Source organism: Ahaetulla prasina, chromosome 5 (assembly GCF_028640845.1).
Source record: "Ahaetulla prasina isolate Xishuangbanna chromosome 5, ASM2864084v1, whole genome shotgun sequence".
In the NCBI taxonomy this organism is placed as follows: domain Eukaryota; kingdom Metazoa; phylum Chordata; class Lepidosauria; order Squamata; family Colubridae; genus Ahaetulla; species Ahaetulla prasina.
This window is the reverse complement of record NC_080543.1, coordinates 55,757,175-55,774,754: the sequence shown is the minus strand read 5'-3', so window position 1 is coordinate 55,774,754 and position 17,580 is coordinate 55,757,175. Positions and strand designations below refer to the sequence as shown.

General features: G+C 43.7%; 2 protein-coding genes across 3 annotated transcripts in view; one reads left to right on the top strand and one right to left on the bottom strand.

Moving 5' to 3' along the window:
- The window catches only part of EVA1C (eva-1 homolog C), a 55,282-nt gene extending 43,961 nt beyond the window's left edge, over positions 1–11,321 (bottom strand). Inside the window, exon 1 of one of the 2 annotated variants that reach the window (XR_009155396.1) lies at positions 10,703–11,321. Coding sequence is in view for 1 of the 2 variants with exons in the window: in XM_058185743.1 (XP_058041726.1) it covers positions 10,703–10,832 (130 nt within the window). In the remaining variant the exon portion in view is untranslated. The remainder of the gene's footprint in view (positions 1–10,702) is intronic. The other variant, XM_058185743.1, reaches the window with a different exon arrangement.
- On the top strand, positions 1,106–5,179 carry LOC131199700 (uncharacterized protein K02A2.6-like). The gene is made up of 2 exons (XM_058185741.1): positions 1,106–1,370; positions 1,875–5,179. Exon 2 carries the CDS (start codon positions 2,253–2,255, stop codon positions 4,260–4,262), a length of 2,010 nt encoding a protein of 669 aa, XP_058041724.1. The 5' UTR covers positions 1,106–1,370; positions 1,875–2,252; the 3' UTR covers positions 4,263–5,179.
- Positions 11,322–17,580: the final 6,259 nt, after the last annotated feature.

Sequence of the window (17,580 nt, the reverse complement as noted above, 5' to 3'; positions counted from 1 at the left end):
CTGCAGGGCTCGGTATTCTCTTTGCTCCTATTCAACATTGACATGAAGCCATTGAGTGAGATCATCCATCACCATAGACTGAAATATCATCTATATGCTGATGATACTCGGCTATATGTCTCAGGCTGTGGTGAGTTAAGCGATGCTGTGACCTCTCTCTCAGAGTGCCTCGAGACTGTTAGAGGCTGGATGGGGAGCAATGGGCTGGAATTGAACCCAACGAGTAGCTTTGGGTTTGGGATTCTTTGGCCCATGGAGAATTGCCACCTTTGGTCTTGGATGGGGTGGCACTGCCCCAAACAGATCCTGTGCATAATCTGGGGGTTCTCCTGGATTCACAACTCCTGCTCAAAGCGCAGGTGGCAGTCGTGGCCAGGAGGGCCTTTCTAACTGTGCGTTGTGTGACATTTATGCCCTTTCCTGGACCAACAATCCCTTCTCATGGTCAGTCATGCCCTAGTCACCTCCTGTCTTGACTATTACAATGCGCTCTACATGGGGCTGCCCCTGAAGAGCATCCAGAAGCTTCAGTTGGTGGAAAATGCAGCAGTCCTCATGGTTTTATGCAGACCTCGATGTGCACATGTTTCACCTCTCCTGCAGTAAGTGCATTGGTTGCTAATTTGTTTCCAGGTGTAATTCAAGGTGCTGGTTGTCAACTTTAAAGCCCTTCATGCAGGGGTGAAATGCTCCCGGTTCAGACCAGATCGCCCGATCCAGTAGTGATGACAGTGGGTGGTTCGGAGAATCGGTAGCAAAAATCCCCTCCCCCCGGCCATGCCCAGCTGAGCCGCGCCATCATCAGAGGAGTTTTTTTCCTTACTTTTAAAAGCATTTTTTCTTCGGCTGAAAAAATGCTTTTAGAGGTAAAAAAAAAAAGCCTCTGATGATCGCGTGGCTCAGCTGGGTGCTAGCCAAAAAACAGGAGAGGGAGAGTTCGTTTTTCCTCCCAGCAGGCTCTGCTAGCCAAACCAAAAAACAGGGGGGGGGAGTCTGTTTTTCCTCCCAGTTCCCTGAAGCTTCCCTGAAGCCTGCTGGAAGGAAAAACAGACTTCCCCTCCGTTTTTTGGTTTGGCTATCAGTGAAGCCTGCTGGGAGGAAAAACGGGGTTTGTGGGGGGGGTGTCTCTCTCGTTTTTAAGAGAGAGAGAAAGAAAGGAGGCAGGAAGGAAGGAAGGACTGTTGTGACAAAATAAAGGAAGGAAGGAAGGAAGGAAGGAAGGAAGGAAGGAAGGAAGGAAGGAAGGAGGGAGGGAGGAGGGGAAGGAAGGAGTACAAACCTGGCACTCGATGCAGCTTCAGAGGATAATCCAGGGCTGGAAGGGACCTGGAGGTCATCTAGTCCAACCCTGCGCCAGCAGGATATTGCTAGTGAGTTTCTGTCTTTTGATCCCTGTCACATAACCAGACCCACCCAGTCACATGATCCCCACCAAGCTACGCCCACCAAGCCACACCCACAGAACTGGTAGCAAAAAAAATTAGATTTCACCCCTGCCTTCATGGCTTGGGACCAGGTTATCTGAGGGACTATCTCTTGCTGGTCACGTTTACCCGATCTGCTAGAGTGGAGAGGCAAAGAATGTTGTGGGGCCCATCCGGTAGGGAGATACATCTGGTGGGACCCAGAAGAAGGGCCTTCTCTGTGGTATCTCCCTCTCTCTGGAACATTATTCCCCCTGACATTAGACTGGCCCCCACTCTAACACTCTTTGGAAAACGCTGAAAACGTGGTTCTGTCAACGGGCCTGGAAATCCAGAGTGAGATGGACCCCATTAATAGCAATAGCACTTAGACTTATATACCGCTTCATAGCGCTTTACAGCCCTCTCTAAGCAGTTTACAGAGTCAGCATATTACCCCCAACAATTTAGGTCATCATTTTACTGACCTCGGAAGGCTAGAAGGCTGAGTCAACCTTGAGTCTGGTGAGATTCGATCTGCCAAACTGCTGGCAGCCAGTGATCACCGTTGTTGCCAGGGTGAGTGTAATGTATCTTTAAAGTTTTGGAGGGAAATTTGGGCGGGAACAAGCACGTTGCTGATTGGTTGAAGCCTCAGCCAAAACTGTATATAAAGAGGGGTTTTGCCGGATGTCTTTTGCTGGGTTCACTATAAACTGAAGAGCTGTTGTCACTCACTGGTCTCCTGCCTCTTTATTGCCCGAATCTAACATTGGCGACGAGGATGGGATTCACCCCACTGAGAGCAAGGTACGGGCCATCAGGAAGGCCCCAGCTCCCCAAAATAAAATGGAGTTACAGGATTTCTTAGGGCTTGTCAACTTCTATGCGGTATTCTTAAAGAACAAGGCAACTATAGCCGAACCGCTACACAAATTACTAGCAAAGAACGCTGTTTGGTCCTGGGGGAAGGCAGAAGCTAAGGCATTTGAAGGGGTGAAAAACCTTTTGTCCAGCGATAGCCTCCTTATTCAATACAATGGCACGTTGCCATTAGTACTAGTTTGTGATGCATCTCCCTATGGGGTGGGGGCTGTGCTCAGCCACAGATTGCCAAATGGAACAGAAGCCCCTATAGCATATTATTCCCGAACAATGTCCTCAGCCGAGAGGAACTATAGCCAGCTAGATAGGGAAGCATTGGCTATAGTCTCCGGGGTTAAGAAATTCCACGAATATGTATTCGGACGAGATTTCGAAATAGTCACGGACCATAGACCCCTACTGGGCCTATTGGCGGGCGACCACCCAACACCTGTTGCACTTTCGCCCAGACTGACCCGATGGACTATCTTCCTAGCGGCATACTCTTACAAATTGCTTCATCGCCCAGGAAAGGACTTAGGGCATGCGGACGCTCTGAGTAGGTGCCCGTTACCAGAGACTATCGAAGACCCAACCCCGGGGACACCCGTCCTGCTAATTGACTCTTTGGACTCTGGCCCAGTCACATCCAAGGAGGTGGCTAGGGCATCTTACAAGGACATTACAATAAGGACTGTAATTGGTTGGGTACAAAGGGGATGGCCTGCTGCGCCGGGCGAGCGTTTCAAAGACTTTGTGAAAAAACGAGCAGAACTATCGGTTCAAGGGGGGTGTCTGTTATGGGGGGATAGGGTGGTGATCCCGGAGAAATTACGAAAGAATGTATTGGAACTTCTGCATGTGGGCCACCCAGGGATCGTGAGAATGAAGGGTTTAGCGAGGAGCTATGTGTGGTGGCCCTTGATGGACAAGGAAATTAGCGACAGGGTAGGGAAATGCCAATCCTGCCAAGAGTCAAGGCCACTACCCCCTACGGCCCCAATTAGAGAGTGGGAGAAACCCCAGGGGCCATGGTCTAGGATTCACATCGATTTTGCCGGGCCATTCCACGGGCAAACCTTTTTAATAGTAGTAGATGCCTACTCAAAATGGCTAGAAATCATCCTCATGAGATCCACGACGGCCGAGGCAGTCATCTCAGTCCTGAGGCACCTATTTGTAACCCATGGGTTGCCCGACACCCTAGTTTCCGACAACGGCCCGCAATTCACGGCAACCCAGTTTGAGGGGTACTTGGCGGAGGAGGGCATCAGACATGTCCTCTCGGCGTCTTTCCACCCGGCGACGAACAGACTTGCAGAACGTTTCGTTTGGAGCGCCAAAGAAGCGCTATCGAGGATTAGGCCAGGCGATTGGCAAACAAAAATCGATACCTTTTTGGCAGTCCAACATAGAACCCCCTGTGTGACAACTGGCCGCAGCCCGGCGGAACTATTGATGGGTAGGAAACTCAGGTGCCCGTTAGACCGCCTAAACCCAACCTACACCCCAGATGGGTACAAGGGGGCACACGGTAAAACTAGAGAAATGACAGTGGGTGACCCAGTGTGGGCGCACAACTATAGCGAGGGCCCAACATGGTTAAAAGGGACAATTCTTGGAATAACCGGGCCGAAATCATATCTAGTAGATATGGAGGATGGCCGGGTTTGGAGATGCCACATAGACCAAATAAGAAAACGAATAGCAAGTAAAACAGAAACAAAGCAGCCAGGCCCTGACTACCAAATGTTTGAATTTACAGCTGACTCAAACCCGGGGCGAACGGGGGACTTATCTGAGTCCGATGAAGTCCAGCGACGCCAACCGGTTCCTCCTGAAGACAGCAGGGACGACTCTGCCAATAATCCAGGGCCAGATGGCCTAGAGGAGGAGCTGGGAGGAACTAACAGTCCCTCGACTCACTCCCAGAAAATGAATTGCGCAGGTCCGAAAGAGTTAGGAGACGCCCTGTCTACTTGCGTGACTACGTAGAGAAATAAGATGCTAATTTTATGTAAATGTGGGTACAATGCATTCTGGGAGGGAAGGAGTGTAATGTATCTTTAAAGTTTTGGAGGGAAATTTGGGCGGGAACAAGCACGTTGCTGATTGGTTGAAGCCTCAGCCAAAACTGTATATAAAGAGGGGTTTTGCCGGATGTCTTTTGCTGGGTTCACTATAAACTGAAGAGCTGTTGTCACTCACTGGTCTCCTGCCTCTTTATTGCCCAAATCTAACAGTGGGGGATTATTATTTTACTATTTTATTATTTTTCTTTTTATTTCTTTTCTATGGTTTTTTTATCCATGTAAGCTGCCTTGAATTGCCATGTGCGAGTAGGCGGCAATATAAATTTTCTAAAATAAAATAAAATAATTAATAATTAATGGCCCAGATTGTTGGGGGCAATATGCTGACTTTGTAAACCACTTAGAGAGGACTGTAACACCCTGTGAAACGTACATAAATCTAAGTGCTATTGCTATGGCTCACTGCAATTGCTAGATATTCTCACTGAAACAGAGATCTCAAAACATCTGGCACAGAGAAAAAACATGAAAATTAATTACAGATAATGCATCAGTTCTACTCACTCTAGCTTCCATAGAAGACTTTATTTATTTATTTAAATAAATAAATCACCTAAGGCGGCTCTGAGTGGTTCCCAACAATAGATTAAAAAATGAAGATATAAAACCAGCAAATATATGTATAAAAAGCCATCATAATAAGTATCCTAAAAACAAAAATACAAACCACAGTTGAAGGAAGAATATAAAAGTTAATTAAAAGTTTGGACTGAACTGGTTTCTGCTAGCTTTAGCTGCTTTCTCAATGGTTGTCTGAAACTCAATATCTATACATGCTATGTGTAACATCAATATGATTCAAGTTGTTCATGACTTTATGAGCACCCCAATAAAACTATGATTCATTTTCTGGGAGCTCCGGAAATCAATAGACAGGCATTCTCTGACTATTTATCGTGGAAAATAATATTAGCTATTATTTTGCTTGCAGCACATCTGAATAGGATGATACCCTACATGATCATGAATCAGTGGTGAAATCCAACTTTTTTTACTACCGGTTCTGTGGGCGTGGCTTGGTGGGTGTGGTGTGGTTTGGTGGGTGAGGCTTGGTGGTCATGGCAGGGGAGGATACTGCAAAATCTCCATTCCCTCCCCACTCTGGGGCCAGCCAGAGGTGGTATTGTCGGTTCTCCGAACTACTCAAAATTTCCTCTCCAGAACCTGTCAGAACCTGCTGGATTTCACCCCTTTCATGAATGTCTTTTATCCATGATGGTTCTCAACATGGTGGTGTGACTTGCAAGTGATTCTTGACTTGCAAAGGATGCTGTAGAGCATTGGTCAATATTATTTATTTCTTGAGCTATTGCTACATTATTAATCAAATTATTCCTTGAGCATGAAATCATGATTAAGTTATATTGGTGTTAGCTCCATTATGTGGCTACTAAGAATATTGGAACTTTAGGACAACCCTTTTGAAAAGTTACATCCAACTAGAATTTGTGCCATGCAACTAGATTCACAGTTGCAGTTTAGGTATTTCAAACCTAAGTCCTATTAGGAACCTGTGAAACTAAGGTAACCTGGCACTGTTTCTGAATAGTTATTTCTGAAACATCTAAATGAAGTGCCAGAGAAATAATCTTGCGGTGTTTGCCAACCCAGAAATTAAGTTTTATGATCACATGCTGCAATAATGGTCACTATTCTCTTCCTTTGAATCATATGTATGGAAAATCAAAGTTAAATAGTCCTATATTCTGTGTAGTGTCAAAGTAAGGACTGTCATTTAGTGTCATGTTATAAACAGGTGTGTAGATTGATGAGAAAATACTAGCTATATACTAATGTAGAAAAGCATTCAATAATTTGCAAGTGTTCAAAAGTTGTTTATACTTAAAAATACCCATGGAAAAAAAAAGTCAGCTGATCAAAAACCAGCACTGAAAGAAAGGATAAGGAATGTCAGTACTCCTTCAGACAAAAAAAAAGCCAGAATACTTTGGCTAACTAATAGTAGACCTGGATCAAAATTCTGTGCTGTGCCAGCCACCCTGCTGGCTGTCAAATCTACTAGCAGATTTTTGGATAAGGACATCAGAAATGGAAAATATGCCTGTATGACTGTGTTTTTTTTTCAAATCTGGCAACTTTAAGATGTGTGGACTTCAACTCTCAGAATGCTCCAGCCAGCATGCTGGAGAAACTTTGCCATCAATGCCTCTCCCCCTCCCCAAACTGTAGTGAAGACACTCTGCCAAAGTTTAATAGCAAATATCAAAATAGCCCAATAAAGTACCAACAGATCTTTACCAGGCTATGCCTTGAATCATCACATGCTATTTGTACAATATTCAGACATTAATTAATGATGACAATCACTAAACCAAACAAACTCATCCAGATTAAATCAGCAGGAAGTCTAGAACACAGAAAATCCAGATACTTCAGAAAATATTAGGAATCAGATGCTCACTTTAGCGTCCAAAGCATCCATTTGCAAAAAACAGTCCCCTGATTCTACTCCATAAACCAGATCATCTAATACTAGCATTTAAACTGATGTAGACTGAAAACTCATGAATAAACTGAAAACTTTATACAGGCAGTCCTTGATTTACAGCTGGTCGATTAGCAACTGTTCAAAGTTACAACCTACCTGAAAAGAGGACTTACCACCCAGATTGGAAATTCTGAGATTTGGGCGCTCAGCAACATATTCAGCAGGTTCTGACCACTTCTAGAGAACCGGTAGTGGAAATTTTGAGTAGTTCAGAGAATGGGTAAATACCACCTCTGACTGGCCCCACCCCCCATCTATTCTCTGCCTCCCAAGAGTCCCAGCTGATCGGGAGGAAATGGAGATTTTACAGTATCCTTCCCCTGGAGTGGGGTGGGAATGGAGATTTTACAGGATCCTTCCCGTGCCATGCCCACCAAGCCACGCCCACCACGATATGCCATGCCCACGAAGCCACACCCACAGAACCGGTAGTAAAAAAATTTTTAATCCCACCACTGCATAGCTGGATATATAGTCATTTGCAGCATCCCATGATCATGTGATTGTACTGGTTTTGTTGAAAACTGCTCCTTCCGTCTTTTGGCAGAACTATACCATAGCAAACAATGGATTCACATAATGACTATGGCATTCGCCTAGCGACTGCCATAAAAAAACCTTTTAAAATTGGGTTCATTACTATCTTGTTTTATATCCATTACAACTTATGACCATAATGGGCAGGCTCCATTACTGCCGTAACTCAAGGACCATTTGTATGTAAGATTGGGTTTATTTCAGTGAATTCAATACATCTATAGCCCTTGTAGGTTTTCACATATTACCATTGTCCTGCAAGAGACTGAAGAACTAGACTGCAAATAATTATACATTAAAATAAATATATTTAAAAGTTAAAAAATTCAGCTTAAAAAGTACATATAATGAACTAAGGATTTGGTTTCATCCCTCCCCACTAACTAATTGATAATTTCAAAACAGTTAAGCTCTACATCAGGGGTGTCAAACTCAATTTCATTGAGGGCCACAACAGAGTTGTGTTTGACATTGGGGAGGCAGAGTTGTGTTTGACATTGGGGGGGCAGGTGGGGGCGTGGCTGGGGGGTGCATGATCATCTTGACATCGGGCCACCACAGGTGTTGGGGGCACCTGTGGTGGCCCGAGTGCTCTGCCAGTGAAAATGGGTTCCCACACTCCGTTTTTGGCTGCGACGGCTTCCTGCTACCCTCTGTTAGCGAAAATGGAGCTCGGGAGGGCCACCCGCAGCCCTCCTGAGCTTTGTTTTCACTGGCAGAGGCACCCCGGGCCGGTCCTTTACTATTTCCAGGGCAGCCCCACAGGCCAGATCTAAGACCCCACGGGCTGGATCCAGCCCCCGGGCCTTGAGTTTGACATCCCTGCTCTACATGCATTCAAGATGAGCTTTTAAGATGCACTATATCTCATGTTGAGTTGCAGTCTCATGGTCAAGAAAAAACTTCCTGCTCTGTTCCTTAAGTCCCTTCACACATACTAAAATGGATGTATGCCTTTTGTTTCTGTGAAGTACAATGTTCTACTCTTGTATCTTGCAGAGAATATGAAATATGCAAGCAATTCTTCCTTAGGTTTTTTTAACCATTATAATAAAAAAAGTAACAATTGCAGGGGTTTTAGCTAAATTAAGCACCAATCTTTTTACAGTTGCTTTCATGCTTTATTAGTTGTGCTTGTGCAATACGGGAATTTCTAGTAAATGTTCTGTGCCCTTTTAATCCTAAACTATATGACTTTTCCGGTTCCAAAAACAATGGCTATTGAATGATTAAATGGGCAGCACTTTTTCCATTCAATTGTATTATCCCTTATATCACTTGCATGTGTGGGTGAGGAAATATGTGAATTCTTGTTGACTCATGTTTGTTTTATGTTGTCATAGCACGCAGATTTACTTTTTTGTATACTTAACATGCTCAAGTTTTCTCCAGAATCCCTGAGCATCTATCAACATGTCTCAGCAATGATAGCTTCCTAATTATTTTCCGAGTGTGTTTTGGGGTTTTGACTTATTCTGTCAATATATATTTTGGACAGATTTGCAGGCTGACTACTTTAGTGCAGCTATTTATCAAACATTTTCTTACCAATCTGTAGCACTCAATTAAATATTACTCAAACATAATATTTAGTAATCATCTTGGTATGTATATATATTATACATTTCAAATGTTTATGCTAACAATTTGCTATCTTAATGGTTAAACTTTTATAGGCAATCAGCTGCCTTCAGATTTTTGAATTGCAACTCTCAGAATCTCTGAACATTGATAGTGTTTCTTGAAACTTATAATTGTTCTTCTAAAATGGCTTTTTTGATTTTAAATTAATGTATAACTATAACCTTATAATGACCTTGACCTCTGATCATTCAGTTTGGAGGCTAAAAACACAGCATGGCCTTCTCCAATTCGAAGAGACACTTGTTCGGCAGGCTGAGGCAAAGAGGCAGTCCTGGAATCAGTGAAATCTGGGGGCTGGGCAGGGGACAGAATGTATCTGCCCTCAGTGTGGAAGGGATTGCCATTCTTGAATTGGCCTTTTTAGTCACTCTAGATGCTGTTTTAGGATCTCTTTCCAGAGCACGATACCATAGTCTTTTGAGACTAAAGGTTGCCAATGAAGAACCTTTTCTATTTTTTTTAAATTAAATCTCTAATGTTACTTAGAATTCTTACCACCTATGAACGGATATTGAAATAATTTTCTTTGGAAAATATTACAGAGTTGTGGTTTTACACTTTTAGAAAGTCTTTTAGCTATCCTGATTGTCATGTAAAAAAGAATGGAGAATGAATTACCATGTGCAAATTATTATTTTTTTCTAGAATACTTAAAAAGGAATGTTATCTTTTCTAAACATGCCTTCTGGATTGAGTTTTCCTTCCTCTCTGCCCATATCCCCAGCATGAGTAAACCTCACAAGCATGCACCTAACAAACAATGTCTGCATTATATATATGCATTATACATATACATATTTCTGCAAATATGTATTCTGAAAATTCCCTGCTCCTATCCATGCTTCTTTCAAAACATTCAGAACCTGTACAGTATGCCCTGACTGAACAGAGCTGATAATAATTATTCAGCTGTCTTTAGTGGAAGGTCTGGATAAAATCAGAATAGATAAGGGCTCAGATATTAAAATTAACTAGAAAGCAATATCAAAGGGGCATTCATTGAATATCAGTTTTGTCATATAGTGGGTTCATCCTTAGAACTTGCCACATACTTTATTGCCGAAGAACACTGATGCTTCCACTTTTAAAATGAGTGTTTTCATTTATTTAGAAGCCTTTAGGAAGGTACTGTCAATATCCTAAGAGAAACAATTCCTTAGCTAAAAAGTATAACAAACTCCAGGAAAGAAACCTGGATAAGCCGTTAATAAAATGAGTATACAACTTTGTAGTTTGAGGCAACATACTAAGATTGAAGTTGTTATTTAATTTTGTCATACGCAGCAGGTTTCCAGCCCTGAATGCTCTCTGCTAGAGATGTTGGATCACTCCCAACTAGAAGGCTGTCTAGTGGTGATCAGTTAGGTCAGCGAAGGCTGCTGTCGACCATTTAAAAGTTCCAGGGTGGGTAGAAACCTGACAGGTAAACCTTTCTTCCCTGATCTCATCCTTATTGGACTTCGGAGACAGGGAAAGTAGACCGCTCAATCAATCCCCCAAAGCGCTCAAACATCCCCTTCTAAACCAACGGGGTTCCTGGACATCCCTCCCTGGGGCTCGCCGGCGCCCATCGGTTCCCTGCCGCCTTGCCTTGAGGGGACTGACAGAGAAGGTGGGGGGGACGGCGGTGGCCAAGGGTCGCGTCCCTTTACCTGAGAAGTCCGCCAGCGCGGCACTCTCTTTGGTCCAAAGCAGGAGCAGGCAGAAGAGGCGAGGGAGCAAGAGCCCCCGGGGCGCTACCCGGCGCCGGCTCGCGCTCTGCCCAGCCCCCAGTTCCCTCATGGTGCGGCGCCGATCCAGGCAGCCCAGTCGGGTCACATGACGGCTCCAGCCAAGAGAGTCCCTGTTTTTCCCAGGACCGGAGCGGCCGAGGGAGACCGACTCCGCGAGGGAGAGGGAGGCGAAGGAAAGGGGCGGGAACGCGGCGCGGCGGCTTCGCCCAGCTTCCACGCACTTTCCCCGAAGAGGAAATCCCGGCCAGATGCAGCCCGCGGCGCGGTTGGAAAAGCGAAGAAGGGCGCGGCGCGGCTGTTTGCGCGTTGGCGGAGAGTGGCGGGGAAGCCAGGCAACACTTTCCAAAGCCGGCAGGACGGCTGGCGCGCGGGGCGGAGGAGCCGGCGCAGCCTTGAACTGCCGGCTAGTTATTCAATGTTGATTGCCGCGCAGTGACTCTCCGCTTTTGTGCCCCATGAGGTTCCCTTGACCCTGTTCTGGCCAGTCTCCTTCGAGGTGGCCGTGACCTCTCTGTGGGTCTTCGGCGACTACAACTTCTAATTCTTCTCCTCCTCCTCCTCCTCCTCCTCCCTTTGAAAAGACGCTATGCTGCTCTAGGGTGGGATGCGCTTCGGGCTGATTGTTGGCCATGCCCCAGCCCCTTGACGCGCTCCTTGGTTATTGCTGGTGCTGCCGCTGCCTGTAAGTGATGGGATGGGGGTTAGAGACCAATGAGCTGCTGCTCTTCTACAGTGCATCAACGGGGCTAAGGCGTCTGAATAAACGTGGATAGGATTACCCTGAAAGTAAGAAGAAGACGGTCTCTCTCCCCTCTCCCAACACTTATTTTTGATCTCGATGAGTGGCGTACAGTCCAAATTCTCTTCACGCTTTTAAGAAGTGGGGAGATAATGGCTACCCTCTTGCAACAAAACTTTAAGGAGTGCAAGTGAACACAACCCTTTCTAAGATGCCATTGCCACAGCTCTTTCACCTGTTGCCCTCCAAAAATGATGAACAACATTTTTTCTCACTGACTTCAGTTAGGATACTGTAGCCAAATACATCTGGAGGTGTCCACTGTTAATATTTAATAAGTAGTTAAAAATACATTTCTTGGAGAGATTGCAAAGTCATTCACCATTTAGTTGTGAAACACCAGGCTAAAAATCACATTGGCAAGAATGTGGGCTGGGTGATTTTGGGCCAGTCACTCTCTCTCAGCCCAACTCACCTCACAGGGTTGTTGTTGTAGAGAAAATAGGAGGAAGAAGAAATATTAGGTATGTTTGCCACCTTGAGTTATTTATAAAAATAACAGTGGCAGGATGTGAGTAAAGACAATAAAAAATAACTTCAATTCTTGAGCAGTAGTATAAATTTCAATATTCTTCCCTTCACATATCACATATCACCACACATCAAGGAAAGGCTGAATCTTAATGTTGTTTGCTTTTGGCTTTGCATTTAAAATTTTTATTATATCAAAGTAATATATGCACATCACTATGGCAATATGACAGAATCCCAAAATTAGTGATGAAGTTGAATTAAATAGCCTAATTCAAACAGTGACAAAGAACACATAGCAGTAATCTATTCTTGCATATCAGGGCTAGATTTCTCCTTTTGATGCTTTGTCATAATTTCGTTTAGCCAGATGATAGGTCCATAGTTTTTGCTAGATTTCTGATATTGGGGAGAATTAAAAGGAACTCATCATTTTTAACATACAGCATCTGTCTAGAATCAAATTGGATTTTGGCACCAAAGGCAAATCCACACCATTTGAATTAATATTTTATTTCTAGAATTGCATCTTGAACAGCGAAGTGATTTGGACCTCACAGAATATTTAATAAAAGCTGACTTCAATCTATAGATCTCTACTGTCAGGAAATTGTTATTTGCCTAACTAGTTGGCCAGGCAATATTTAAACTAACTATGTATGTTTATAGAAAGGCATGATATTGCTTTAAGGCTGTGCTGCATCATGCAAGCATCCTGATTGGCTGAGCTCTGTAGCCAATGTATAAAAGGACTAGTAAATTATGGCTTGTTAGGAATTTACAGGGACGCTACAGTATTGTAACTTAATGACATGGTACAACTGTATATTTGAGCTTTATGATCGTTGCTTGATCATGGCTAGTTACTGATTCGTCAAAATACTGATCGTTGTGAATTGAACTGTGTTTTGCTGAACTGAAAGAAGACCTTGTTTGTTTTACAAGTCTACATTTGGTAAGAAGACTGACTGACTGGCTTTATATGTATATGACCTGGAATTGTTTTTGGACTATGACTTTGCCTTTTCCCTAAAAGTAAAGAAATATCAAACCCCAGTTTGTCTGCAAGTGACTGTTATTGTATACATCCAGTCTCAGTCATTTTCATGCATAAGGTACTCTGATCAACAGTCCACAATCTTGGTTGTGAACCTAGATTACCCTTAACACAAGGGTGAAATGCTACCAGATCGGACCGGATCGGGTGAGTAGGTAGCGGTTCTGGCTCGCCAATCCGGTAGCAATCGCTGGCTGGCCACGCCCCCGAACCACTACACGGCTCACAGTCCAGCCTTCCCAAGCTGGATACCAGAACATCGGGAAGGCAGCTCGCCACCTGCTCGCCCTTAGGTCAGGGGTCGGGGCCCATTCCCCGAGGCCCCGGAGCTGCCGCCTACCCCAACCAGGTCAGGGAATGCACCATTCCCTGACTCCGGTCTTTCCTCAGAGCTGCCGCCCACTCTTCCTTTGCCCACTTGCTGCCCGCTTGCCGCCTGTTCCCCCTTTGCCTTTGGTCAAGGCCCAGGGATACCTCATTCCCCTGAGACCCCAGAGCCACCCCCTGCTCGCTGCCTGCCTCAACCGGGTCGGGGAATGCACCATTCCCCGACACCAGCCTTGTCCCGGAGCTGCCACCCGCTCTTCCTTCGCCATGCAGCATATACTTACTTTCTTCCAGTGGCTGGCTGCCAGGAAAGGCAAGCGTCCAAAAGTTACTGGAGTCACTCTCCTTGAATATGCCACCACCATTGCTGCTTGTTTCATGCACCGGCTGCGCAAGCGCACACCGTTTATTTCATTTATTTATCAGCGGCAGGTTGGATGTGCACTTGCGCAGCTGGCGCATAGAACCAGGCGGCATATTCAAGGAGAGCAACTCTGATAACTTTTGGATGGCGGCTCTGGGACAAGGCTGGTGTCGGGGAATGGTGCATTCCCTGACCCGGTTGAGGAGGCAGCGAGCAGGGGGTGACATCGGGGCCTCAGGGAATGGGGCGTCCCTGGGCCCCGGCCCCTGACCAAAGGCGAAGGGCGAGCAGGTGGCGAGTGGGCGGTGAGTGGGCGGCAGCTCTGGAGAAAGGCTGGAGTTGGGGAATGGTGCATTCCCCGACTCCGTTGAGGCAGGTGGCGGCTCCAGGGCCTAGGTGAACGGAGAACAGGTGGAGAGGGAAAGGGAAAAGGCAGAATAGAAATTAATTTTTTTCCCTACTGGGTTCTGTGGGCGTGGCTTGGTGGGGGGGTTGTGACTGAGTGGGCATGGCTGTGAGTGACATTGAGTTGGCCACACCCACTCAGTCACAGGACACACCCACCCACCAAGCCACACCCAGAGAACAGGTAGCAAAAAACTTTAGATTTCACCCCTGCCTTAACATCTACCTTGAGGGTTATAAACTCACTAAGGTTGTCATTGTGTGAATCCAGCCAAATTGCATAGGGTAGTTTTTTTAGCTGTTTACCATGTTGTACAAACTCAGCTTGTATGATTACTTTATCGTTTATTGCACTGTGTGAATTTTTAAAAAACAGGTAAATTCAAATTAAATTAAGTTTGCTGTATCAATGCAGTCTTAGACTATCTGCAAACTTGAACCCTGTAAAATCAATTTGTATGGGAACATATAAGATATGGCCATCAGGTGGTAACATGGTTCCATTTTCACGTGATTAATACAGGAAGGAAACCTGTGATCCCAACCTTTTTATTTTCTTTTTCAATAGCACTATGTTTCATTTTGTGTACTTGTGGTCATTAAGAAACAAGCTGCTTGGGCTTAAGTAGCAGTTGAAATACCTTTTACATTTGTGCCATTCAGTCAGTTTTATAACTGTGCCTTTTCACTGATAGTATCTTCTGAAAGCATTCAGATGTTACATTTGTAATATTTTTTAAAGCAACTTTGTTTTCATTTTTCGCAGCTCAAAGGCTGACAAAGCCAGATTTTTTAAAAAAATGATTATCTATCTCACTTTCTAATTTAAAATTTCTAGTGCTTTATTTTGTTGAAGCATGGTGTTATTATTTTTTATCAATGATTAAAGTTGCTTTATTTTTCATATTGAATCATCTTGAGACTTATTTTCCTACACAAAAATTTTATAACTGGGGATATAAATCATGACAATAGCAATACTTTAAATTGCAGCAGTCCCTACTCTAAAACTGCCAATATGCTATCACATTTCAAAAAATCTTGGCTCTATTTCTCTACAATTAAATGTTGGACTAATTGAGTAAAGTAAAATACACAATAGTAAATTAATCACTACATGGTCCTTATTTAAAATCCTACATTTGCAGAGTTTGTTTTTTGTTGGAAATGGAAATGAACATGACATTCCAATAATTTTTATATACTGGATTTCAATCAGTGAAACAGTTTTAAATACATGAGCAATCCCTTGCTTATTCCTTCAGTTTAGTTTCTTATCTCAGCCATTTTCTTTGAGACAAGACTTAGATAGGTGACATCTTTGACTCTTCCCCAACCTGGTACCTTCTTGAGTGAGTTGGATTTCAACTTCCATCCTGTTTGTGAATTAGGCTTTTTGATTGATTGATTGATTCATTCATTCATTCATTCCAGTGGTGGGCTGCTACCAGTTCGCTCTGGATCCGGTGGCGGTGGAAGGCTGTATTCTACTGCAATCATTACAACTTTCAGCACTGTACAAATAACAAAATCAGCAAACTAGAACTCCAAAATCATATTCCCAGAGCATTGTCTAAGTCCCCTGGAATAGTTTAGCTTTAACTTGCTTCTGGAAGGTGAACAGAACTGGGACAGCTTAGGAGTCATAACAAAGCAACTCCTCCAGCCTGCTCTCCAATTTCTCTATGGGGTGGAATTATTTTTCACAAAATGGTGCATTGGTCAGATTAACTCTAGATATAGTAGATAGTTCTGGAGATATTAGTACCAAGACATAGGGTTTTATCAGGGGTGAAATCTACTTACCTTCCTTACCGGTTCGGAAGTGCACGCACCACGCCCATGTGCAGACCTTATGCTCATGCACAGAAGGTAAAAAACACATTACTTCCTAGTTAAAACCAGGAAGTTTTAACTGGTTTTAACTGGTTTTAACTAGGAAGTAATGACACCCGGGTGGGTGGGTGGAGCTTAGCTCTGCCACTGCTACCGGATCGCCGAACTACTGGACATGATCGCTACCGGATTGCGCGACCCGGTCTAATCCGGGAGCATTTCACTCCTGGGTTTTATAAGTTAAAACTATCAGGTTCAATTCCACTAAATTTGACTAAGTAGAAATCTATTGATAGCCAATGTATGGGTCTATTGCAGCAATATGACATGTTCAAGGCAAGTTGGCACAGGAGCTGCTGTATTTTGAACCACCTCCAGTACATGAATGATCTTAACAGTCCCATGTTGCAAGATCTTTCCATTTGCCACTGCCTTCATCTGCCTATCCAACAATAGTCATACAGTAAGTCTAGGAAGACTGTAAGTCCACTGATCTACCCCCGAGAGTCAGTGCTACCCTTTCAAGAAATAATGCTATAACTGACAGAAGGATTTGTTGGACAAACAGCAACTTTATCTTACTTGTATTCTTTTGCAGCGTCTTTCTTCTTATCCAGGATAAGACTTCAACTGAATTACTGGAACAGCCGGGAAGGCAATGTAGATATTATTGGCATCAGCATCTTATTGAGCAGGACTATTCTATTTATTATTATTTAGCAGGATAACTATATTTATGATTCTGATACAGTATGCCATTATTCTAACCACCTGAAAGATACCAGGTTGAGGGAAGAGTTAATGGTTATGTTTAAATAAATAACTCTCTCCAAGTCTGCTTTCTGAAGAGGAGTCAACTCTATTCTACTCTTATGGGTAGGGCTGGGCACTGCAAATAAAGTGAGTCAAGGTTCTGGAAAAGTTTTTGTTTAGTATTCACCATTTAATCATTAGGGTTACAGGCCTTGTATACCATTAAAGTAGCATTGTACTATTTAGATCTATCATTGAGTATTTACCTACCATGTTTAAACAACCTCAATCTTTGTTGTCATCTGCCCTATTTTAGAATTTAAAATTCTCAACTTTCCATTTTCTCCCATCAAGATGACTCTGTCCCACCATAGCTTCAACATATTTAAAACTTGTAATGCTTTGCCACTTAGTATTTTGTGAATTAGACCAAATGGCTTGTTGCAGGCATGTAGGGGAAAATGGGCATCCTGTGACACTGTTTTCATTGAAGTTGGGTTTTTTCTAGGATTCCCCTCCCTTCCATTAGTACTTTGTTTCTCAAGTTCTTTGATACTTGTTGTCCCCTGCCTCACTATTTCTACAGAAAACATCATTCCAAGATCCAAATAAAATGGAGCAGAAGAGATGTCCACTATTATGTTTGACTTATTTTTGCCAGTTCAATACTCACTTTTCAGCTATTTGGTTCTTAGGGATAATCATACACACACACACACACACAGAGAGAGAGAGTAGGATCTAGGCTACAAGTGTGTCACAAGTGCTTTAAACTTTGCATAAAA

Bases quoted from the DNA above. Each gene is read 5' to 3' on its own strand.
- LOC131199700 (XM_058185741.1), top strand. From the start codon at position 2,253: ATGGAGTTACAGGATTTCTTAGGGCTTGTCAACTTCTATGCGGTATTC.